This window comes from Salvelinus namaycush, chromosome 22 (genome assembly GCF_016432855.1).
Source record: "Salvelinus namaycush isolate Seneca chromosome 22, SaNama_1.0, whole genome shotgun sequence".
Classification (NCBI taxonomy): domain Eukaryota; kingdom Metazoa; phylum Chordata; class Actinopteri; order Salmoniformes; family Salmonidae; genus Salvelinus; species Salvelinus namaycush.
The window spans coordinates 5,267,955-5,292,983 of NC_052328.1; the positions used below are offsets into that span (position 1 = coordinate 5,267,955).

Genomic DNA, 25,029 nt, shown 5'->3' on the forward strand with positions numbered 1-25,029 from the left:
AATACTTTTGTTAGAAAGATATGGACGTCTCTAAAACTGGAACCACAATACATTTAAAAGGATCTTGATCCTCCCCTTCTACTTCGAAACAGCACCTTAAATCCAGTCATTAATAGATTACAGAATGCATATTTAAGTACTTGTATAGATAAAAGAGCAGCAACATGAGAAATTGTCAAATAACATCGCTGACTAAATGCTGATGATCCAATGATAAAGCCTTTAAGAGTCAGTAGGAGCATCATAAAGAGCAGAGTCAGCATTCCTGGGTATTCTGGAAATCACGAGGAGGAATCATTCTGGAAAGCACTAGGAGGTGGAGGTGCGTTACAGATCACAATGGGTTTGGTGTTTGTACCATTGTGATCGTGACCTGAGCACAACGCCAGGTGGAGACAGTCCCTGAAAGCCCCTGCGCAGAACGAGAACAGAGGGGTCATACTGTCCGCCCCCAGGAAAGACACCAGGCCCGCTGGGAAACTACATAGCACCCCAATACGGCTGAAGTGTTTTGTGACAGGCAGCTGGTGGGGCACCCCACTGTGCCAGGCTGTGTACTCCCCATCAAAGAACTCCACGGCCCAGGAGTCAGAGCCGCGGCCCAGCCAGCAGTCCTCAGCGCGGCCCTTGCGGGAGATGGTGGGGTAGGTGAGGCCCAGCTCCCAGTACGTCTTACCAGCCACGTCTATCTCCCAGTAGTGACGCCCAGAGCTGAAGCCCTGCAGGCTGATCACGTTGAGGGTGGTGTCAAAGCGGCCCGGGAGCTCTGGTAGTTCCTGCCAGGTGTCTGTGTAGGTGGCACTGTCACCGCGCGGGGAAATGATCAGCTTTGGGTGCGCTGTCTCTGGGTCCAGGGAAACCTCTGTGGAATCTGGGGACAGATGTGTATTTTTACCATGAGAAATGACTATATTTAAAAGAAAATATTCTCACTGGCTGGGTGTGGCAAGCCATAACCGCTTTGTGCAGATAAAAATTTGAAATCACAGAGTTTTAGGTTTTAAAATCAAATCAGATTTTGCCACATGGGTCGAATACAACGTGTGTAGACTTTATAGTGAAAACCTTGCTTAATAGCCCTTCCCATCGATGCAGAGTTTAAAAATAATAATACAAAGAGAAATAGTAACACGAGGAGTAAAATACACAAGAATGGATCTATATACAGGGAGTACCAGTACTAGATCAATGTGCAGGGTTACGAGGTATTTGAGGTAGATATGTACAGTGCCTTCGGAAAGGATTCAGACCCCTGGACTTTTTCCACATTTTGTTGTGTTACAGCCTGAATTGAAAATAGATTAAATTGAGATTTTGTGTCACTGGCCTACACACAATACCCCATTATGTCAAAGTGGAATTATGTTTTTAGAAATTTAGAAAATGAATAGGTGAAATGTCTTGAGTCAATAAGTATTCAACCCCTTTGTTAGGGCAAGCCTAAATAAGTTCTGGAGTTAACATTTGCTCAACAAGTCACAAAATAAGTTCCATGGACTTACTCTGTGTGCAATAACAGTGTTTAACATGATTTTTGAATGACGACCTCATCTCTGTAACCCACACATACAATTAATTATCTGCAAGGTCCCTCAGTCGAGCAGTGAATTTCAAACACAGATTCAACCACAAAGACCAAGCTTTCCAATGCCTCGCAAAGAAGGGGAGCTAGTGGGAGCTCGGCCCCAGTGATGTACTGGGCTGTCCGCACCACCCTATGTAGCACTTGGCAGTGCACTTGACATACCAGGCTGTGATGCAGCCAGTCAAAGACACTCTTGATGGTGCAGCTGTAGAACCTTTTGGGGATCTGAGGGCCCATGCCAAATCTTTTCAGCCTGTTATGCTCTCTTCTTGACTGTGCGAGTGTGTGTGGACCATGTTAAGTCCTTAGTGATGTGGACACCAAGAACTTGAACCTCTTGACCAGCCCTGTCAATGTGAATGGGGATGTGCTCTCCCCTCTTTCTCCTGTAGTCCACAACCAGCTTCTTGGTCTTACTGACGTTGAGGGAGAGGTTGTGCTGGCACCACACTGCCAAGTCTCTTACATCCTCCCTGTAGGCTGTCTCATCGCCTTTGGTGATCACTGTTGTGTCATCAGAATACTTGATGATGGAGTCATGCGTGGCCAATCAGTCGTGGGTGAACAGGGAGTACAGGAGGGGACTAAGCACACAACCCTGAGGGGACACCCTGTTCAGGGTCAGCGTGGTGGAGGTGTTGTTGCCTACCCTTACCACCTGAGGGTGACCCTTCAGGAAATCCAGGATCCAGTTGCAGAGGGAGGTGTTCAGTTCCAGGGTCCCCAGCTTGGTGATGAGCTTGGAGGGAACTATGGTGTGGACGCTGAGCTGGACGCTGAGCAATCAGTCGTGGGTGAACAGGGAGTACAGGAGGGGACTAAGCACACAACCCTGAGGGGACACCCTGTTCAGGGTCAGCGTGGTGGAGGTGTTGTTGCCTACCCTTACCACCTGAGGGTGACCCTTCAGGAAATCCAGGATCCAGTTGCAGAGGGAGGTGTTCAGTTCCAGGGTCCCCAGCTTGGTGATGAGCTTGGAGGGAACTATGGTGTGGACGCTGAGCTGTATGACAGCATTCTAACATAGTTATTTCCCCTCTTGTCCAGGTGGGAGAGGGCAGTGTGAAGTACAATTCAGTTTGCGTTTTTAGGTGCAAAAACATGCTGCATGTTAAAATGGCTTACCCACACATACATTATAGATGTAACAAATGTATCTATAATGAAATAACTCTGACAGACCTCTGGGTGTAAAAAAGGACCTGTCTATCTCGCTTCAAGTTGTAATTGACATCACATCTTGAGAATGAAATCATTAAAAATGAAAAGACTTCATGGAATACTAAGGGAACTCACAGCTCTTGATGAGTCTCTTGGTGATGGGGGTCTGGGAACGTATGAGTAGCAGCATGTTGTTGGTGAGGCTGAGGATCTGGTCAGCTTTAGGCTCATCCAAGTTCACTTTGCTGGGATCTGTCCTGTTCAGCAGATCTATCACTCTGGGTGCGAGAGGAAAGACATCAATATTTACTGCAGGAGCCATCACACGAACAGTGACAGTTCATGATCAACAATGATGATTGAAAACATATTCGTCAAATAAAATGTTTTCTTCAAAAAGATTTGGATCTGATTTGCATGTGGTATAAGAAACAAAACACGTATCTGGATCAAATGACATACCTGCCAACTATCTCAGTGTCCTGGAGAAGATGGGGAGGAAAATAAAGATAGTGACAATGAATAGGCAGTTCACAATATGTACGTGTCATAGTTACATCCATCATCAATATCCATTGAATGAGTTCATGTTAAAAAGAACTGAAGAGTGAATCACCAGTGAATAGGGCAGTAGAATGTCCTTCTGGGCCAGCTCAGCTGTGAGCCTGGCCAGATCCTGCTCTATCTCCTGAATGATGGTGCAGTTCTTCTCCATCAGGTCCTCCAGGGCTGTGACTGCAGCTCTCTCCTCCATCTCCAGGTGGGTTAGAGTCATCGCCAGGTCCTCATCCAGAACCCTCTGGATGTCTTCATACTTCTTCCTTATACTCTCCCTCATTGCTGATGACTTTTTCTGGTTGGGTGACACAGACTCAATCAGTGTGAAAGTCATTGCAACACATCCCATCTTAGAGCTTCGTATGCTACCATGTTTTGAGCGTTCTTCAGCACAAATAGACACCATTGAAATCTAGATATGAGATGTGACCACAGAAATAGGAAACAACACTTCATTTTAAGGGATCCTTACATGGGTAATTACACTGTGACAAGCGTTGAAGTTAATTGTAATAACTCACAGTTACACTGTAATATCAACAGGTCATCAATTGCATTCTGTAATTACGGAGGTGTAACACCGAATGCATGTTACAATGCTTGTTACAAATGGTTTTCACAAACTTCACCAGTTTTTTGTTTCTTCTCAGCTTCATCCGATTCAGTAATAACTATCACAAGGGTATAATCTCTTGTGGACACATGCGCTGGGTGTCCCGAGATGACATAAACTCTGATTTCCTTTCTGTGAATGCACACTCTTCAAAATGTCCACTCAATATTGTTGCTAGCACTTGCCCCCAAAAAGTGTACCATCTGGGTCAACTTGGTTGAGTTTACAAAACAGATAAGATAGAGGTCAACCTCACTGACTGGGGTCTACCATACGGGTGTCATCCTCAAGTGGGTGTCATCCTCAAGTGGAATAATAAACACACAAGTACATGTAAAAGTACAATGTAATTACTAGGTGTTACACAGGATTTAGCTAGTTAAAATTAAGTGTATCTTGAGGGGTACTTACTTGTAAATAATGTGTACTTACAGTGCATTCGGAAAGTATTCAGACAACTTGACTTTTCCCACATTTTGCTATGTTACAGCCTTATTCTAAATACATGTATTTCCTCATCAATCTACACACAATACCAAATAAGGACAAAGTGAAAACAGGTTTTTAGAAATGTCTACAAATGTCTACAAAATTAAATACAAAAATACCTTATTCACATATGTATTCAGACCCTTTGCTATGAGACTCGAAATTGAGCTCAGGGGCATCCTGTTCCCATTGATCATCCTTGAGATGTTTCTACAACTTGATTGGAGTCCACCTGTGCTAAATTCAATTGATTGGACATGATTTGGAAAGGCACACACCTGTCTATATAAGGTCCCACAGTTGACAGTGCATGTCAGAGCAAAAACCAAGCCATGAGGTCGAAGGATTTGTCAGCTAAGCTATAGGACTGTTTTGCTAGTACAGACTGGAATATGTTCCGGGATTCTTCTGATGGCATTGAGGAGTACACCACATCAGTCACTGGCTTCATCAATAAGTGCATCGATAACGTCGTCCCCACAGTGACCGTACGTACATTCCCCAATCATAAGTCATTACAGGCAACAGCCGCACTCAGCTAAAGGATAGAAGTGGAACTCTAACCCGTGCGCTAAGAAGAAATCCCACTATGACCTCCGACGAACCATCAAACAGGCAAAGCGTCAATACAGGACTAAGATTGAATCGTACTACACCGGCTCCGATGCTCGTCGGATGTGGCAGGGCTTGCACACTATTACGGACTACAAAGGGAAGCACAGCCGCGAGCTGCCCAGTTACACGAACCTACCAGACGAGCTAAATAACTTCTATGCTCGCTTTGAGGCAAGCAACACTGAAGCATGCATGAGAGCATCAGCTGTTCCGGATGACTGTGTGATCACGCCCTCCGTAGCCGATGTGAGTAAGACCTTTAAACAGGTCAACATTCACAAGGCTACAGGGCCAGACGGATTTCCAGGACGTGTACTCCGAGCATGCGCTGACCAACTGGCAAGTGTTTTCACTAACATTTTAAACCTGTCCCTGGCCGAGTCTGTAATACCAACATGTTTCAAGCAGACCACCATAGTCCCTGTGCCAAAGAACACCAAGGTAACCTGCCTAAATGACTACCGACCCATAGCACTCACACGTCTGTAGCCATAAAGTGCTTTGAAAAGCTGGTCATGGCTCACATCAACACTATTATCCCATAAACCCGAGACCCACTCCGATTTGCACACCGCCCCAACAGATCCACTGATGATGCAATCTCGATTGCACTCCACACTACCCTTTCCCACCTAGACAGAAGGAACACCTACGTGAGAATGCTATTCATTGACTACAGCTCAGCATTCAAAACCATAGTGCCCTCAAAGCTCATCACTAAACTAAGGACTCTGGGACTAAACACCTTCCTCTACAACTGGATCCTGGACTTCCTGTCCATGGTGATAAGGGTAGGTAACAACACATCTGCCATTTTGATCCTCAACACAGGGGCCCCTCAGGGGTGAGTGCTCCTCATGACTCCAACACCATCATTAACACCATCATTAAGTTTGCCGACAACACAACATTTGTAGGCCTGATCACTGACAACGATGAGACAGCCTATAGCGGGGTGGTCAGAGACCTGGCAGTGTGGTGCCAGGATAACAACCTCTCCCTCAAAGTGATCAAGACAAATGAGATGATTGTGGACTACAGAAAAAGGAAGACAGAGTACACCCCCATTCTCCTTGACGGGGCTGTAGTGGAGCAGGTTGAGAGCTTCAAGTTCCTTGGTGTCCACATCACAAACAAACTATCATGGTCCAAACACACCAAGACAGTCGTGAAGTTCTACAGCGGCACCATCGAGCGCATCCTGACTTGTTACATCACCACCTGGTATGGCAACTGCTCAGCCTCCGACCGCAAGGCAATATACAAAGGGTAGTACGTACGGCCCAGTACCTCACTGGGGCCAAACTTCCTGCCATCCAGGACCTCTATACCAGGCGGTGTCAGAGGAATGCCCAAAAAATTGCCATGTACTCCAGCCACCCTAGTCGTAGACTGTTCTCTCTGCTACCGCACGACAAGCGGTACCGGAGTGCCAAGTCTAGGTCAAAAAGGCTTCTTAACAGTTTCTACCCCTTCTAGTTAATCAAATGGCTACCCGGACTATTTGCATTGTCCCCACCCACCCCCCATTTTTATGCTGCTGCTACTCTCTGTTTATTTGCCATGCATAGTCACTTCACCTCTACCTACATGTACACATTACGTCAATTACCTCGATTAACCGGTGCCCCCGCACATTGACTCTGTACCGGAACCCCATGTATATAGCCACGCTGCTGTTATTTTATAGTTGCTCTTTAAAACTTCTCTAGGATAAGGAGCAGCATTTTCACGTTTGGATGAAAAGCATACCCAAATTCAACTGCCAGCTACTCATCCCCAGAAGATAAGATATGCATATTATTAGTAGATTTGGATAGAAAATACTCTGAAGTTTCTAAAACTGTTTGAATCATGTCTCTGAGTATAACAGAACATATTTAGCAGGCGAAACCCCGAGGACAAACGAGGTCACTCTCTTTTCAATGGATTTTCATTGGGAATACAGATTTCTAATTGACCTTCTTGCAGTTCCTACCGCTTTCACTGGATGTCAACAGTCTTTAGAAATTGGTTGAGGTTTTTTCCTTTGTGTAACGAAGAAGTACGGCCATCTTGAACGAGGGTCACTGGAAGTGTACTGTTAGTTAGAGGCGCTTGACCAGAAAGCTAGCTAGAGTTTGTTTTAATCCTGTATTGAACACAGATCATCCCATCTTCAATTTTATCGATTTTTTACGTAAAAAAATACCCTAAAGTTGTATTACAAAAGTTTACAGGTAACCTTTGAGATATTTTGTAGTCACGTTTCACAATTTGGAACCGGTGTTTTTCTGGATCAAACGCGCCAAATAAATGGACATTTTGGATCTATATCGACGGAATTAATCGAACAAAAGGACCATTTGTGATGTTTATGGGACATATTGGAGTGCCAACAACAGAAGCTCGTCAAAGGTAAGGCATGAATTTTATTTATGCGTTTTGTGTCGCGCCTGCAGGGTTGAAATATGATTCTCTTTCTTTGTTTACTATGTTGCTATCCTCAGATAATAGCATCGTTTGCTTTCGCCGAAAAGCCTATTTGAATTCTGACATGTTGGCTGGATTCACAACCAGTGTAGCTTTAATTTGGTATCTTTCATGTGTGATTAAATAAAAGTTTGATTTTTATAGTAATTTATTTGAATTTGGCGCTCTGCATTTTCTCTGGCTTTTGGCCAAGTGAGACAGTAGCGTCCCGCCTAAACTCAGATTTTTGGATATAAATATGAACTTTACCGAACAAAATATACATGTATTGTGTAACATGAAGTCCTATGAGTGTCATCTGATGAAGATCATCAAAGGTTAGTGATAAATTTTATCTCTATTTCTGCTTTTTGTTACTCCTCTCTTTGGCTGGAAAAATGTTGTCTTTGGCTGTTTTCTTCTGTGACTTGGCTCTGACCTAACATAATTGTTTGGTGTGCTTTCGTCGTAAAGCCTATTTAAATTCTGACATGTTGTCTGGATTCACAACAAGTGTAGCTTTAGTTTGGTATCTTTCATGTGTGATTTCATGAAAGTTTGATTTTTATATTAATTTATTTGAATTTGGCGCTCTACATTTTTACTGGCTTTTGGCCAAGTAGGGCGTCCCACATATCCCAGAGAAGTTAATTATTTCTGATATTTCTTCTTCTTTTTTCTTAAAACTACATTGTCATTTAATGGCTTGTAAGTAAGCGTTTCATGCGCATGTGACAAATAAAATGTGATTTGATTTGATTTGATTAGAACTCCGAGACAGGATTGTGTCGAGGCACAGATCTGGGGAAGGGTACCAAAACAAATTCTGCAGCATTGAAGGTCCCCAAGAACACAGTGGCCTCCATCATTCTTAAATAGAAGAAGTTTGGAACCACCAAGACTCTTCCTAGAGCTGGCCGCCTGGCCAAACTGAGCAATCGGGGGAGAAGGGCCTTGGTCAGGGAGGTGACCGAGAACCCGATTGTCACTCTGACAGAGCTCCAGAGTTCCTTTGTGGAGATGGGAGAACCTTCCAGAAGGACAACCATCTCTGCAGCACTCTGCCAATCAGGCCTTTATGGTAGAGTGGTCAGACGGAAGCCCCTCCTCAGTAAAAGGCACATGACAGCCCGCATGGAGTTTGCCAAAAAGGCACCCAAAGTACTCTCAGACCATGAGAAACAAGATTCTCTGGTCTGATGAAACCAAGATTGAACTCTTTGGCCTGAATGTCAAGCTTCACGTCTGGAGGAAACTTGACACCATTCCTACGGTGAAGCATGGTGGTGAAAGCATCATGCTGGATGTTTTTCAGTGGCAGGGACTGGGAGACTTGTCCGGATCGAGGGAAAGATGAACGGAGCAAAGTACAGAGAGATCCTTGATGAAAACCTGCTCCAGAGCGCTCAGGACCTCAGACTGGGACGAAGGTTCACCTTCCAACAGGACAACGACCCTAAGCACACAGCCAAGACAATGCAGGAGTGGCTTTGGAACAAGTCTCTGAATGTCCTTGAGTGGCCCAGCCGGAGCCCGGACTTGTACCTGATCGAACATCTCTGGAGAGACCTGAAGACATCTTTGTAGCGACGCTCCCCATCTACCCTGACAGAGCTTGAGAGGATCTGCAGAGAAGAATGGGAGAAACTCCCCAAATACAGGTGTGCTAAAGCTTGTAGCGTCACACCCAAGAAGTCTCGAGGCTGTAATCGCTGACAAAAGTGCTTCAACAAAGTATTGAGTAAAGGGTCTGAATTCTTACATAAATGTGATATTTCAGTTTTTTATTGTTAATACATTTGCAAACATTTCTAAAAACCTGATTTTGCTTTTGTATTATTTGGTATTGTGTTTGGATTGATGAGGAAAACAAAACAATTCAATACATTTTATAATTAGGCTGTAATGTAACAACATGTGGAAAAAGTCAAGGGGTCTGAATACTTTCTGAATACACTGTGTATAGTGCATTACCTATCCTGTCAACCCTGACCCTTATTTTAAGGCTTCCGGAAGCACCATCCAAGTGGGAGGACAACCGCACTAGTACAACACAGAGTACATGTAATATATGCGTAAGTATAATGTTATTACTAGGTGTTCCACAGGATTTAGCTAGTTAAAATACAGTGTATCTTGAGGAGTACTTAGTGTAATTAATGTATACTTATTTTACATTACCCATCCTGACAACCTTGCCTTACTTTTAAAGTTTCTGGAAGCACCATCCAAGTGAGAAAATAAACATACTAGTACCCCACAGAGCACATGTAATATCTGCATACGTACTTTGTAATTACTAGGTGATACACAGGATTTAGCTAGTTAAAATGAAGTGTATCTTGAGGGGTACACAAACTAACATCAAGGCGGTGGCCCGTTCCTGTAGGTTCATGCTCTACAACATCCGCAGAGTACGACCCTGCCTCACACAGGAAGCGGCGCAGGTCCTAATCCAAGCACTTGTCATCTCCCGTCTGGATTACTGCAACTCGCTGTTGGCTGGGCTCCCTGCCTGTGCCATTAAACCCCTACAACTCATCCAGAACGCCGCAGCCCGTCTGGTGTTCAACCTTCCCAAGTTCTCTCACGTCACCCCACTCCTCCGCTCTCTCCACTGGCTTCCAGTTGAAGCTCGCATCCGCTACAAGACCATGGTGCTTGCCTACGGAGCTGTGAGGGGAACGGCACCTCCGTACCTTCAGGCTCTGATCAGGCCCTACACCCAAACAAGGGCACTGCGTTCATCCACCTCTGGCCTGCTCACCTCCCTACCTCTGAGGAAGTACAGTTCCCGCTCAGCCCAGTCAAAACTGTTCGCTGCTCTGGCACCCCAATGGTGGAACAAACTCCCTCACGACGCCAGGACAGCGGAGTCAATCACCACCTTCCGGAGACACCTGAAACCCCACCTCTTTAAGGAATACCTAGGATAGGATAAAGTAATCCTTCTAACCCCCCCCCCTTAAAAGATTTAGATGCACTATTGTAAAGTGGCTGTTCCACTGGATATCATAAGGTGAATGCACCAATTTGTAAGTCGCTCTGGATAAGAGCGTCTGCTAAATGACTTAAATGTAAATGTAAATGTAAATGTAATGTTACCCATCCTGACAGTCTTATCGTCAGCTTCTGAAAGCACCATCCAAGTGAAAAAAACAACAAATACACCACAGAGTACATATACTGTATGTAATATCTGCATAGGTACAAGGTCGTTGCTAGTTGTAACATAGGATTTAGCTATATAAGAATAAGTGTAACTTTAGTAATTACCTATGAGCAATTTCTGTATAATTACTGACTACTCATTACCAAGTGAAAAAACTTACAAACAAAACGTAAAAAGACCTTACATTTCTTACAAAATAACGAGGATTTTTAATGTTAGATTACTAATTTGATTAATTTGATTAAACAAAGATATAGGCCTACTCAATAACATAAAACATTCTAGTGGTGGTGAGCTCATTTAGAAAAATAGGATTGTCTTTTTTTCCCTTTTTAACATGGCAAGTAACAATGGAAATCTAATTTCTCTGTCTCTGTCTTCATCTGTTTCTTTCTTGTCAGTATTTTCACATCCTGGAGTCTGAGACCTTGTGGGACTCTACGGTAGATAAGAAGAATGTAGCTATGACAATTTACATTACACTATACTAGTTATCAATACATATCATGATTTCTATAGTTTAGGCCTGCTACCTAGCTGTCACGCCCTGATCTGTTTCACCTGTTCCTGTGATTGTCTCCACCCCCTCCCGGTATCACTTATTTTCCCCAGTGTATTTATCCCTGTGTTTCCTGTCTCTCTGTGCCAGTTCGTCTTGTATGTTTTCCCGTACTCCTTTTTGCTATTCTCCTTTTTCTAGTCCTCTCAGTTTTGACCCTTGCCTGTTTCTGTACTCTGTACCCGCCTGCCTGACCATTTTGCCTGCCTTTACCATTTTGCCTGCCTTGACCACAAGCCTGTCTGCTACTCTGTACCTCCTGGACTCTAATCTGGTTTTGACCTTTTTGCCTGTCCACGACCATTCTCTTGCCTACTCCTTTTTGGATTATTAAACATCTTAATAGACTTTCAATTTGTCAAGCACGAATGGCTATCTCACCATTTTAACCATAACTGTTTATTCATGTGTCTAAAAATGTTTGGTTAAAATAATGTACCGATTGTCAAATACACCATTAATTGACTTCACAATTGAAAGTAATGTGAACTTGTTTTTGTAATGTGAAGTCGTTTTTGTAATGTGAACTCGTTTTTCCCATTGGGCCTACAGACTACAGAGCCCTTTATTGCGGAGTTGTGTCAGTCAATGAGGTGGTCGGGTTTTAAATTAGCTAACTTATCACATGGTTTGTGCAGGCTGAAATATAGCGCTTTGGGATATTTGATTGGGATGCTATCTGAAACGTTAAGTTTTGTAACAAGCATGGTAACAAGCATTCATTGTTACACCTCTGTAATTACAGACTGTTTTACCACCAGTTACATGTTGCTATTACAGTTGAATTATGTAGTATTACAATTAATTACAATACTTGTTACATACTTGTTACAAGGACACCTTAAAAGTAAGTGTTACCAAATATAATTACTAGAAGGGCCAAAGCCCCTCAGACCCCAACAATTTGACTGGAACACTCATGTGTGCATTTAATATGACTGACATGGTATTGTGATGCGTAGGACCTCTGTTCACACAGATGAATCCCCATGCGGTTAGTTTACTTACAGCGATTTCAGTTTGCTTTGTGCTCAATTTCTTCATTCGGAACTTCACCGCTTCTCTTTGCCTCTTCAGACATTCCCGGTGTTTCAACAGCATCTCCTGGGGAGAGAAGGTTTCAGAAATACAACAACAAAAAAGAGCCAAGATGGATTCCACCAAATTCTCTCTTTTGAAGCACAGTAGCACACACCTGATCCTGGGTCTTCATCTCCATGGTCTTACTCTAAGCGAGGTGATCAGTTATACCGGTGACGAAGAGCTCGGCTAATGATGCTGCCAAGTGAAGTTGTAATAAGCCAAAGACTTTTAGTCCTGTGTCAGTTAGTCTTGAATCAGTATAGACTAATCTCATTCACGTCCAGCTCTGGTGTCTGTCTGCATGTGTCTCTCTTTCTCTCTTTATAGAATGGCCTGTCTCATACATACCATACCTCTGTAGCAGCAGAGTGATTTAAGACACAGGCACCTGGCCCTCTTTAACAATCCCATGCCTCCCTAGGTCAGGTGCCAGAGCATAGTGGATAGTGTTGTGTCCGTATAAATAGAATCACTAGAACAGACATGGCCCATTCATTGAGCCAGATTGGGTTGTACCCGTGAGGGTGCTATGAAATTGCTGTGGTCTGAGGGGATTATCCATTCTAGTCATTCTATTTCTATGGTTATGTCAGTGGGCCCCTTTTTCTCTGCCTTGGAAAGTATTCACCTTGAGCTGTCTGTCCAACTCACTCAAACACACTCTCCTGTAAATTACTCCAGACAGACCATGCAGGTCATCAGGCATCTGTCTTCTAAGTTCCAGTGTCATTGTTGTAACCCTTTTCCATTATTCTAGCTTCGGATTGGTCAACCTTTGCCAATGGAAATCACTAGACGACAATGTGACATCCATCCTGATGTCACAGCTCTCCATTGACCATGCTATTTAGTCCAGGACTAGGGTTAATCTGCGTCCGGGAAACCAACCCTATACGTACTGCATAACATTGAATATACTTGTGTAAATTGATCCCTGGCAAATGACTGTAAATAATATGTTTACATTGATGGTATGAGGCGCTGTAAGCAGGCTATAAGCTAACAGAGGTTTTCTATCCAGTTTGATACACAGATAGTCTTTAGCAACACTGTATTTCCTCCATTCATACTTTGATTGATAGCATACTTTAAAACTATAGGCCTTCTATGAGCCTGGGTGTGTGTGCATCTGTATGTGCGTGTTTGAGAGAGAGACAGACAGACATTTCCATGGGTGTCTGCCTCTTTATTGCCTCTTTAAGTCCAGGAAGTCAACGGAGTACACTATGCCTGATTGGTCCCATAAAACTTGACAGGAGAGTCCTCATACTACCTCACACACTGTGTTTATTATAGTTTAATAGCTGAGAGGAGATAAACTAATACAGGTGATACCTTTGGTGTATCATACACAGGGATTTAAAGCTTTATTTTTGCTTATATTTCAATACAACAAATGGCAGTGTGAGTTTCATTTATAAAACAGTCATTTTAAATACAGTTGTTATTTTTTTGTACATTTAATGTTGTAATTTTTTGGGGTGGTGTTTGTTGAATATTTGTGAGTAAAATAGGAATTGCTTCTCCAATTTAACCAACGGAAAACTAAATTAGGTTGTTTTCATGGGAGCCTGATAGGATAAACTGTTTTGTTGAAGTGTCAAGATGCCTGGGTAGGCTACCTGGGTCATATTTATTAGGCGTCAAATGGAAGAAAACAGACTGAAATAGGGAGGGACTACTTGGACTTGTCCACGCTCACTTCTGTTTTCCATTACAAAACGTTTTAAAATGTTGCATGCCCTAATGAATATAACCCTGGATCTATATGGAAACCACATTATATTGTTTTGATTGATGGCTTTTCCAGACTCTGATGCCAGTGAGAGTAACATGGTTAGGTGCTAAGGCAAGCTGGCATGAGCAGTGTTTGAAGATTTGGACTCTTATAATGTACTAGAGCCATAAAGAAATGGCAAGACCCAATATTTCCCATGATGAAGACTGTGAGGCATTTGATTTGACGCCAACATTGGTCTAAAATGTTTCAGCCAAAATGAGAGCAAGCTGACCATTGACTTATGAAGCTGACAGACAGACATTCCAGTTTCGCATGTGAAGAACATGTTCCATTTGGTGCCGTGAGATTAAAGAAAAAGGAAAGGAAGTAAAAGCAGCTCCATTCAAAGCAAAGCGAAAAACAAAACAAAAAAACAAGCGCAGCAGTAAAAAAAACAAAAAAACATGATCTAATCTATCATTCTTTCTCATTCTTTTTCATTGTTGGAACACTTAAGAAATGGGTTTCTTCTATTTCCTTGTAGCATCCTATGGTTTGTTAATTATGTATTCAGTCCGTAGAGGAAGCATAGAGTACAAAGAGTCCATTTCATTGCTTCCTTGAACATGTCAAAAGAAAAGGGGGGAAAGGGGGAAATCAAAACAAATCCTACATCTATATTACAGTGGTAGAGTAGACTGCTATCTTATGGGATGGGATGAGTGCATGCTGCTCTGACTGCTAGAAGAGATTGGCCTTCTTTTTCAAGCTGTTGCGTTTCCACAGGGGAAGCCTGTCAAACTCCTGGATCTCCATCCCAAAGATGTCAAAGAACGTTTCTGGGGCTAAGTGGCGCTAGAGTGAGAAGAGAGGTTGAGAAAAGAAGGAAGGGGGAAGGGGTATGTTGTGGTTAGCATTTACGCTCCTGTAAAGTCACTGAAAAACGCTCAAGAATCTATATGGAGCTATGGATTCTGTACTTTCCTCACTAGGGTTTTTGTGTAGCATTCATGCACACAAAGTAGACAATCGAGTATCTATCATCACATGCAGAAATGAAATGATACCTCCAGTCTTGTTCTGTCCACCTCCCTGGGCAGTTTAGCTCGCCCTCTACTGGTTATCGTGAGCATTTCATATGGTACGACCTTCAAAGGGAGACACTCGTCAGTAATGGAAAGGGTTTGTGCTATCCTAGGCTCCTTGGAACGTCCCTACCCTATACCCTAACCTTAACCCCTATCCTTAACCATAACCCTTACCTAAACTTAACCCTTTAAAATGTCAACTTCAATGGGGTAGGGAAGTCCCAAGGATCCCGGATAGCAAAGTTCGTAAAGGAAGGCAATACTGAATCAAGCTTCAAAAGGAAACTGTTGAAAGATAGACCTAAGGGGCCATCAAAACGGACTGAGGACCCCATTCAATCGAACCTGGATACTAGGTTTTTGAGATAAATGTAAAATAAAGCATTTTATGCTGTAAGAGTACATGATTCCACACATTCATTGCTGCAGACAGACATAGAGGTACCACAGAAACCGGGTATCCATGTTTGATTAGATAGGGCATCATTTTTACAGTTATAGCATGTTCAACACTGATAGTCTTGTCTGAGACAGCACTGGGTAGGGACAACAACTGTGACAGAAGATTGTGAGTGAGGGCTGTAAGAGGGCAGATGGGGCTGAAGAGCCTGGCGGCTTAATTATATGGGTATCAGTTGATAGGGAGGTGCATGATGCCTGTGTCGTTGTGTAGGTACATGCATTTGTGCCCGTATTATTAACAAAACATGTACACCACTGGTCAAAAGTACACCTACTCATTCAAGGGTTTTCTTTATTTTTACTATTTTCTACATTTTAGAATAATAGTGAAGACATCAAAACTATGAAATAACATTATGAATTATGTAGTAACCAAAAAAGTGTTAAACAAATCAAAATATATTTTATATTTGAGATTCTTCAAATAGCCACCCTTTGCCTTGATGACAGCTTTGCACACTCTTGGCATTCTCTCAACCAGCTTCATGAGGAACTCACCTGGAATGCATTTAACAGGTGTGCCTTCTTTAAAGTACATTTGTGGAATTTCTTTCCTTCTTAAAGCATTTCAGACAATCAGTTGTGTTGTGACAAGGGAGGGTGGTATACAGAAGATAGCCCTATTTGGTAAAAGACCAAGTCCATATAATGGCAAGACCAGCTCAAATAAGCAAAGAGAAATGACAGTCCATCATTACTTTAAGACATGAAGGTCAGTTAATCAGAAACATTTCAAGAACTTGCAGTGCAGTCGCAAAAACCATCAAGCGCTATGATGAAACTGGCTCTCATGAGGACTGCCACAGGAATGGAAGACCCAGAGTTCCCTCTGCTGCAGAGGATACATTCATTAGAGTTACCAGCCTCAGAAATTGTAACCCAAATAAATGCTTCACAGAGTTCAAGTAACAGACACATCTTAACATCAGCTATTCAGAGGAGACTGTGTGAATCAGTCCTTCATGGCCGAATTGCTGCAAAGAAGCCACTACTAAAGGACACCAATAATAAGAAGAAACTTGCTTGGGCCAACGAACACGAGCAATGGACATTAGACCGGTGGAAATGTGTCCTTTGGTCTGGAGTCCAAATTGGAGATTTTTGGTTCCAACTGCCGTGTCTTTGTGAGACGCGGTGTGGGTGAACGGATGATCTCCGCATGTGTATTTCCCACCCGTAAAGCGGGGGAGGTGTTATGGTGTGGGGGTGCTTTGCTGGTGACACTGTCTGTGATTTATTTAGAATTCAAGGCACATTTAACCAGCATGGCTACCACAGCATTCTGCAGCGATACGCTATCCCATCTAGTTTGGGCTTAGTGGGACTATCATTTGTATTTCAACAGGACCATGACCCAACACACCTTCAGGCTGTGTAAGGGCTATTTTACCAAGAAGGAGAGTGATGGAGTCCTGCATCAGATTACCTGGCCTCCATAATCCCCCGACCTCAACCCAATTGAGATGGTTTGGGATGAGTCGGACCGCAGAGTAAAGTAAAAACAGCCAAGACGTATTCAGCATATGTGGGAACTCCTTCAAGACAGTTGGAAAAACATTCCAGGTGAAGCTGGTTGAGAGAATGCCAAGAGTGTGCAAAGCTGTCATCAAGGCAAAGGGTGGCTATTTGAAGAATCTCAAATATAAAATATGTTTTGATTTGTTTAACACTTTTTTGGTTACTACATGATTCCATATGTGTCATTTCATAGTTTTGATGTCTTCACTATTATTCTACAATGTAGAAAATAGTAAAATTAAAGAAAAACCCTTGAATGAGTAGGTGTTCTAAAACTTTGGACCGGTACTGCATATCAGGTAAAATGTGAATATGTTGGAATATCTGACTAGATAAATGGACAAGATTAGGCTACAAATTCACATTTTCAGAGAACTAACTCTGACTCTAACATTTTGTAAGTAAGTAACAAAATAATACTGTAAGTTTTCAACAATTTTGTTCAATAAAATTCAAGACATAGTTATCGAGTCCTGGAAAGCTGCTATACTGTGGGCTGTACAGCAAACATATGCTAAGGTCTAGTACACAAACAGACATGGATGAGATCCATTTGAATTTAGAGTGAGAGTTTTGCAAGATCTTACTGAAATACTCTAATAAGCAACAAGAGGAGTGATTTGTTTTCTTTTTTCCCCACTATCTGGCCAACTCATAATAGGCACACCAATCATGAAAATCCAACAATGAAGGTATCTTTTCTTCATAAAGTATACCGTGATCAGAGTCATTTCAAATATACATTTGGTGTTGGATTTTCCACTGTATGCTACATACAGTCTATTTTGAAGCGATGTGTGAATGAACATGGAGAAGCTGGCATGCTAAGCGAGAGGTGACTCATTTCACTAGCTCCTGTCTGGACTTCAGCACAGCCACAGCCTCATGGGAGATGTAGTACTGTAGAGGGGCTGCCTTTGGTTCCAGGAACCCATGATGGAACTGACTACCAGCTGCATACTGTAGGTAAGTTAGTGGTGATATTATGAGACACACCACCCAGTCATGTACCTCAGAGCTCACTCTCCACTGACTCAGCATATCCCTTTCTGTTGCATACAGCATATTCATTTTTGTAGTGAAGTCTATTTTAAAAACTTGGCATGTCAGTGAAATATACGAAAAAGCATAGGGCACATACAGCTCTAGCTCTACATACAGCTCAGAGATCATCAGGTAAATAAAAAAAAATGATCAAGAAATAAGATACTTGCTTTTGGTTCCAACATATTAGGCATAGATACTCCCCTGTCCATTCTTGTTACTGCGGCACAGCCATCCCTTATGTGCTACAGGATAGAACATACACACACATGTAATATAGTGGTATGGAACTGAGATGTATCTAGCATAGCTATCTACTATAGCTACCACTAGCCCAGCAACTGTATCGTATTACTACTATATAGAGCAATATACTTGTAACATATGGTCACTGCAGTACATTTGTCTGTCTCTTTGGGTAATGGGTTTCGGCTTTCAAAGATTGGCATTCTTTTAATACAATTCATCTCAATGGCCTCTACGCTTGTGACCCCTCCACCTCTCGCAGTCTAGAGGACTGTTACGGTTTGCAATTGAACATGTAACTAAAGCAGTGTTGTATGTGTTCCAAGGCAGGAGCATGCAGGATCACTGCAAAGCAATCACTACAGTTTGGAATAGCAAACAGTGATGCAGGCATTTAGCAGGACTGGGTTGACATTCAGGACAACATTAGGTTTGCAATCCTAGGAATAATGAGTGAGCAAACACATGCAAAATTAAAGGTATAATGAAAGGCAGTTGTGGATAAGCAAATGAGAGACATACCTGAAACTCTGCAGGACAAAATGAGACAGAAAATGAGACTCACAGTTAATGTTTTTTCTCTACCATTTATCATTCATATCTGAAAGAAGTACTACATTATTTCCAAATAATTGGGTGCCTTATTATAAAACATATTGATGAATTATTTATGTGTGTAATCGGTTAAAGGTACAATCTGGGATCTGGGAGGGGTTACATTTCCCAAGCCCCATTTCTCAGCTGTATGCCAAAACAAGTGCGGGGCTGTCATTTTGCTGAACTGCTAATCCCAAATTGTAGCTTTGAGAAGATTTAAATTGTGGAAGTAGCTGTGAATATAACCAGAGCTTTATTTGGTGAGCAACACTCACCTCTTCCTCCCCCACACATGTCCCCATGGCTGTTGTACTGAGTGAAATCTGTGGACTGAGGCTGTAGAGGCAGAAACAGTATTTTAATAACAACGGTCACACATTTCTATGAACAATTTGATCAAAACAGACCGTTTTACAGGAGCAATTAGGGTTAAGTGCCTTGCTCAAGGGCACATCAATAGATTTTTCACCTAGTCGGCTCAGAGATTCAAACCAGTGACCTTTTGGTTACTGTCACAACACTCTTAACCTCCAGGCTACCTGCTGCTGTCACAGCCTATATATACAGTGGGGCAAAAAAGTATTTAGTCAGCCACCAATTGTGCAAGTTCTCCCACTTAAAAAGATGAGAGAGGCCTGTAATTTTCATCATAGGTACACTTCAACTATGACAGACAAAATGAGGAAAAAAAATCCAGAAAATCACATTGGAGGATTTTTTATGAATTTATTTGCAAATTATGGTGGAAAATAAGTATTTGGTCACCTACAAACAAGCAAGATTTCTGGCTCTCACAGACCTGTAACTTCTTCTTTAAGAGGCTCCTCTGTCCTCCACTCGTTACCTGTATTAATGGCACCTGTTTGAACTTGTTATCAGTATAAAAGACACCTGTCCACAACCTCAAACAGTCACACTCCAAACTCCACTATGGCCAAGACCAAAGAGCTGTCAAAGGACACCAGAAACAAAATTGTAGACCTGCACCAGGCTGGGAAGACTGAATCTGCAATAGGTAAGCAGCTTGGTTTGAAGAAATCAACTGTGGGAGCAATTATTAGGAAATGGAAGACATACAAGACCACTGATAATCTTCCTCGATCTGGGGCTCCACGCAAGATCTCACCCCGTGGGGTCAAAATGATCACAAGAACGGTGAGCAAAAATCCCAGAACCACACGGGGGGACCTAGTGAATGACCTGCAGAGAGCTGGGACCAAAGTAACAAAGCCTACCATCAGTAACACACTCCGCCGCCAGGGACTCAAATCCTGCAGTGCCAGACGTGTCCCCCTGCTTAAGCCAGTACATGTCCAGGCCCGTCTGAAGTTTGCTAGAGAGCATTTGGATGATCCAGAAGAAGATTGGGAGAATGTCATATGGTCAGATGAAACCAAAATATAACTTTTTGGTAAAAACTCAACTCGTCGTGTTTGGAGGACAAAGAATGCTGAGTTGCATCCAAAGAACACCATACCTACTGTGAAGCATGGGGGTGGAAACATCATGCTTTGGGGCTGTTTTTCTGCAAAGGGACCAGGACGACTGATCCGTGTAAAGGAAAGAATGAATGGGGCCACGTATCGTGAGATTTTGAGTGAAAACCTCCTTCCTCCTTGCAAGGGCATTGAAGATGAAACGTGGCTGGGTCTTTCAGCATGACAATGATCCCAAACACACCGCCCGGGCAACGAAGGAGTGGCTTCGTAAGAAGCATTTCAAGGTCCTGGAGTGGCCTAGCCATTCTCCAGATCTCAACCCCATAGAAAATCTTTGGAGGGAGTTGAAAGTCCATGTTGCCCAGCAACAGCCCCAAAACATCACTGCTCTAGAGGAGATCTGCATGGAGGAATGGGCCAAAATGCCAGCAACAGTGTGTGAAAACCTTGTGAAGACTTACAGAAAACGTTTGACCTCTGTCATTGCCAACAAAAGGTATATAACAAAATATTGAGATAAACTTTTGTTATTGACCAAATACTTATTTTTCACCATAATTTGCAAATAAATTCATTAAAAATCCTACAATGTGATTTTCTGGATTTTTTTTCTCATTTTGTCTGTCATAGTTGAAGTGTACCTATGATGAAAATTACAGGCCTCTCTCATCTTTTTAAGTGGGAGAACTTGCACAATTGGTGGCTGACTAAATACTTTTTTTGCCCCACTGTAAAAATATTGATTTGATCGATTTTTGGGGATTTAATCAAGTTGTGATATCTGATAGGTGTTTGATCTTACCCGGTGTAATCCATTCCGTCCATAACCAGGCAGCGAGGAAGTTTTGGAATCATCTGAAAAGTTGAAACTATGGTTAAGCATCATCATTTCGCTGAAACATCTAAACTCAATTTGGCTGCCCTTTAGTTTGAATTGTTCAAGCACAGGAAATTTGCAAGTGGTAAAATCTCGGTGTTGAAGTAAAAAGTGTATAGTTTGTTTTCATATCTATGTTTCTACATGCACATTGATTGATTTTATACTATACAAATATAAGTAATGTATACTTTTCTAAACTAATCCAATCTGTAAGGGGTTGGATTTATTGCACCCGTTAATGAGATGGTTGTTCCAGCTTAGATGGTTTAGGTAGTCTTGTCTTTCAACGTAGCAGTCATTCTTAAGGCAGATTGTGAGTCATAAAATATTCATATTTTTGGCCATCCTACCTCCCGCTGGAATTCATAATGACTTCACAAACCAACATATTGTGATTTGCAGGTCCGATATAACCCTGGCTTATCAGACCACAATGTCAAGGTAACTAAAGGCCTTATGCAATTATATATGGTAATAAAGGATTTAGTTTTAATTCAGACACTTAGACAATTATTTGTTGAAGGCTTCAGGACTAGAAGTTAATGAATGCAACAACCATGTGTCTGTAACTAACAAGCACAGTCATGGGTGGGTATCTCTCACATTCACTCAAAAGGCATGCTGTGAAAAATGTAAATAAGGCTTTACACCCAACAGTGTTAAAACAAAACGGCAAAAAATACTGTAAAACTACATGTGTTATTCCTTAACACGAAAAAAGTGTAACAGCATCTACTCTAATAAGGTTTCAATTTATGTCGGAATTTGCAGCACCCCCATGGTGTTAGGGAACCAACACTCTAGATTTGTTAGTTTGTCAACACTGAAAAGTGTATGTTTTCCATGAATTTGGATGAAACCAGATCAAAGTTGCTTCTACATTGATAAAGTTTGATCATAAAGTTACTGGTCCCCTCCCTCGTGTCAAACACTTGGATTCAGGAGGCGGGATTATTAAGAACTTTTTGCAATATCACAAACAGCCTAATGTAACGATCATCGTATCGAAGGAGAAGACCAAGGTGCAGCGTGGTAAGTACTCATAATTACTTTTAATGAATACTAACAAAACAACAAAAACGATAAACGAACAGTTCTGCCAGGTGAACATACACTAAACAGAAAACAACTACCCACAACCCATAGTGGGAAAACAGGCTACCTAAGTATGATTCTCAATCAGAGACGACGATCGACACCTGCCTCTGATTGAGAACCATACTAGGCCAAACACATAGAAATACAACGACTAGAACAAAACATAGAAAAACAACATAGAATGCCCACCCCAACTCGAGCCCTGACCAACTAAAATAAAGACATGAAAAAGGAACTAAGGTCAGAACGTGACACCTAATTTGATTACACAAATGGTAACTTCTTATTCTCTTACCCAATTTAAATAAGTACCACCTTGTATTCAATGAAAAACCCTTGAGTCTTCTTGGGTATGACGACGCTACAGGCTTGGCACAAACTCCCCACCTGTATATGGGGAGTTTCTCCCATTCTAATTTGCAGATCCTCTCAAGCCTTGTCAGGTTTGATGGGGAGCATCGATGCACAGCTATTTTCAGGTCTCTCCAGAGATGTTTGATCAGGTTCAAGTCCGGGCTCTGGCTGGGCCACTCAAGGACATTGAGAGACTTGTCCCGAAGCCACTCCTGCAGTGTCTTGGCTGTGTGCTTAGGGTCGTTGTCTTGTTGGAAGGTGAACCTTCACCCTAGACTTGAGTGGTCCTGAGTGCTCTGGAGCAGGTTTTCATCAAGGATCTCTCTGTACCTTGCTCTGTTCATCTTTCCCTTGATCCTGACTAGTCTCCCAGACCCTGAAAACATCCCCACAGCATGATGCTGCCACCACCATGCTTCCCCGTAGGGATGGTGCCAGGTTTCCTCCAGTCGTGACGCTTGGCATTCAGGCCAAAGAGTTCAATTTTGGTTTCATCAGACCAGAGAATCTTGTTTCTCATGGTCTGAAAGTCCTTTAGGTGCCTTTTAGCAAATTGAAAGAGGGCTGTCATGTGAATATTACTGTGGAGTGGCTTCCGCCTGTTCACTCTACCATAAAGGCCTGATTGGTGGAGTGCTGCAGAGATGGTTGTCCTTCTGGAAGGTTCTCCCGTCTCCACAGAGGAACTCTGGAGCTCTGTTAGAGTGACCATAGGGTTCTTGGTCACCTCCCTGACCAAGGCCCTTCTCCCCCGATTGCTCATTTTGGCCAGGCGGCCAGCTCTAGAAAGATCCTTGGTGGCCACTGTGTTCTTGGGAACCTTCAATTCTGCATAAATATTTTGGTACCCTTCCCCAGACCTGTGCCTCAACACAATCCTGTCTCGGGGCTCTTCGGATGATTCCTTCGACCTCATTGCCTGGTTTTTGCTCTGACATGCACTGTCAACTGTGGGACCTTATATAGACAGGTGTGTGCCTTTCCAAATCATGTCTAATCAATTGAATTTACCACAGGTGGACTCCAATCAAGTTGTAGAAACATCTCAAGGATGACCAATATAAACAGAATAGACCTGAGCTAAATTTCGAGTCTCATAGCAAAGGGTCTGAATTCTTAAATTAAATAAGGTATTTCTGTTTTTATTTTATTATGAATCTTGAAAAACAGTACTGACAATTCCATTTGGGCTAGCTAGCTAAATTATACAGTAAACATTGTGTCTATATTGATGCTTTGCAATAACCAAACAGTTGGATAAACAAATTATTTTTGAAACCAAGATGTGATGTATGACAGGATTGGATTTTTCATGCAATTTCAATGTCGTTTGAGTTGCTTTATGTATCAGCATTTGAGTTGCTTTGTGTATCAGCAAATTTGCTTGAGATACACTGCAGCACTGCTCACTGGGTCAATTTTGCTTGACATAGGTATTTTCAAGGAACCACCCGCCAAGGTAAGGTCTGTCTTTCAGACTTCCTGATAGTTTGACATGAGACAAATAAAAATAAATGTAAAACATACTTTTTAGTTAAAAGCTAAATATATTCACGTCACCAAATAATTGATTAAAACACACTTTTTTGCAATGAAGTTCTACAGTAGACTCAACAGCACCATGGTGTAGCCGGAGGACAACTAGCTTCCCTCCTCCTCTCGGTACATTGACTTCAATACAAAACCTAGGAGGCTCATGATTCTAACCTCCTTCCACAGATTTACACAGTAATTATGACAACTTCAAGAGGACGTCCTCCAACCTATCAGAGCTCCAGCATAGCATGAACTGAAATGTTGTCCACCCAATCAAAGGATCAGAGAATAAATCTCGTACTGACAGCATAAGCTACAGCTAGCTAGGACTGCAGTTCATAAAATGTGGTAAGTAGTTGACTCAAAGAGAGAGAAAGACAAAAGTTGAACAATTTTGAACAAATTAATTTCTTCCAAAAAGAAGGAGAGGCAATAGAGAGAGAGATAGAGTCATTTTTCCCCCCTTTCAAATGTAGCTAGCTAGTTTAACCTACTCAAACACCCTTCTCAAACAGAGGGGTGCTATGTTAGGTAGCTGGCTATGACTATCCAACACAACACTAGAACTCTTCCAAGTCAAGGTAAGCTTTTGGTTTTACAAATGTATTGCCACCGGGGCCCGCCGGTGTAAGTGATAAACTGCTTTACACTGTAATGTTACTGCATGATTGTAGCAGGTTTACTAACACGTTAGTTCTATTAGTTATGTTGACTATGACATTACTTTAGCTAATATGGTGACAACAATGGAGGCTGTGTGT

General features: G+C 42.3%; 2 protein-coding genes across 4 annotated transcripts in view; both read right to left on the minus strand.

Annotated features, from left to right (window-relative positions):
• Window positions 1-281: 281 nt before the first annotated feature.
• On the minus strand, window positions 282-12,422 carry LOC120017360 (E3 ubiquitin-protein ligase TRIM39). The gene is made up of 6 exons (XM_038960110.1): window positions 12,399-12,422; window positions 12,212-12,307; window positions 3,363-3,599; window positions 3,209-3,228; window positions 2,882-3,024; window positions 282-871 (listed from the first exon to the last, which is right to left on the minus strand). Exons 1-6 carry the CDS (start codon window positions 12,420-12,422, stop codon window positions 282-284), a joined length of 1,110 nt encoding a protein of 369 aa, XP_038816038.1.
• A 2,109-nt stretch (window positions 12,423-14,531) lies between these two features.
• The window catches only part of LOC120017887 (actin-binding LIM protein 1-like), a 41,882-nt gene continuing 31,384 nt past the window's right edge, over window positions 14,532-25,029 (minus strand). For all 3 annotated transcript variants that reach the window (XM_038960843.1, XM_038960840.1, XM_038960841.1), the window contains 6 exons: window positions 21,203-21,274; window positions 19,237-19,297; window positions 18,887-18,894; window positions 18,289-18,363; window positions 15,074-15,154; window positions 14,532-14,861 (listed from right to left, as the gene is read on the minus strand). In XM_038960843.1, coding sequence (XP_038816771.1) covers window positions 14,748-14,861; window positions 15,074-15,154; window positions 18,289-18,363; window positions 18,887-18,894; window positions 19,237-19,297; window positions 21,203-21,274 — 411 coding nt within the window. In that variant the 3' untranslated portion in view covers window positions 14,532-14,747. The remainder of the gene's footprint in view (window positions 14,862-15,073; window positions 15,155-18,288; window positions 18,364-18,886; window positions 18,895-19,236; window positions 19,298-21,202; window positions 21,275-25,029) is intronic.

What these genes read in the sequence shown, in the direction of transcription:
- LOC120017360 (XM_038960110.1), bottom strand. Translation starts at nt 12,422, where the DNA reads ATGGAGATGAAGACCCAGGATCAG. An exon ending in AGATGAAGACCCAGGATCAG is followed by an intron (nt 12,308 to 12,398) that starts GTGTGTGCTACT and finishes TTCTCTCCCCAG; the next exon opens with GAGATGCTGTTGAAACACCG. An exon ending in TTCTACTGCCCTATTCACTG is followed by an intron (nt 3,229 to 3,362) that starts GTGATTCACTCT and finishes CATCTTCTCCAG; the next exon opens with GACACTGAGATAGTTGGCAG.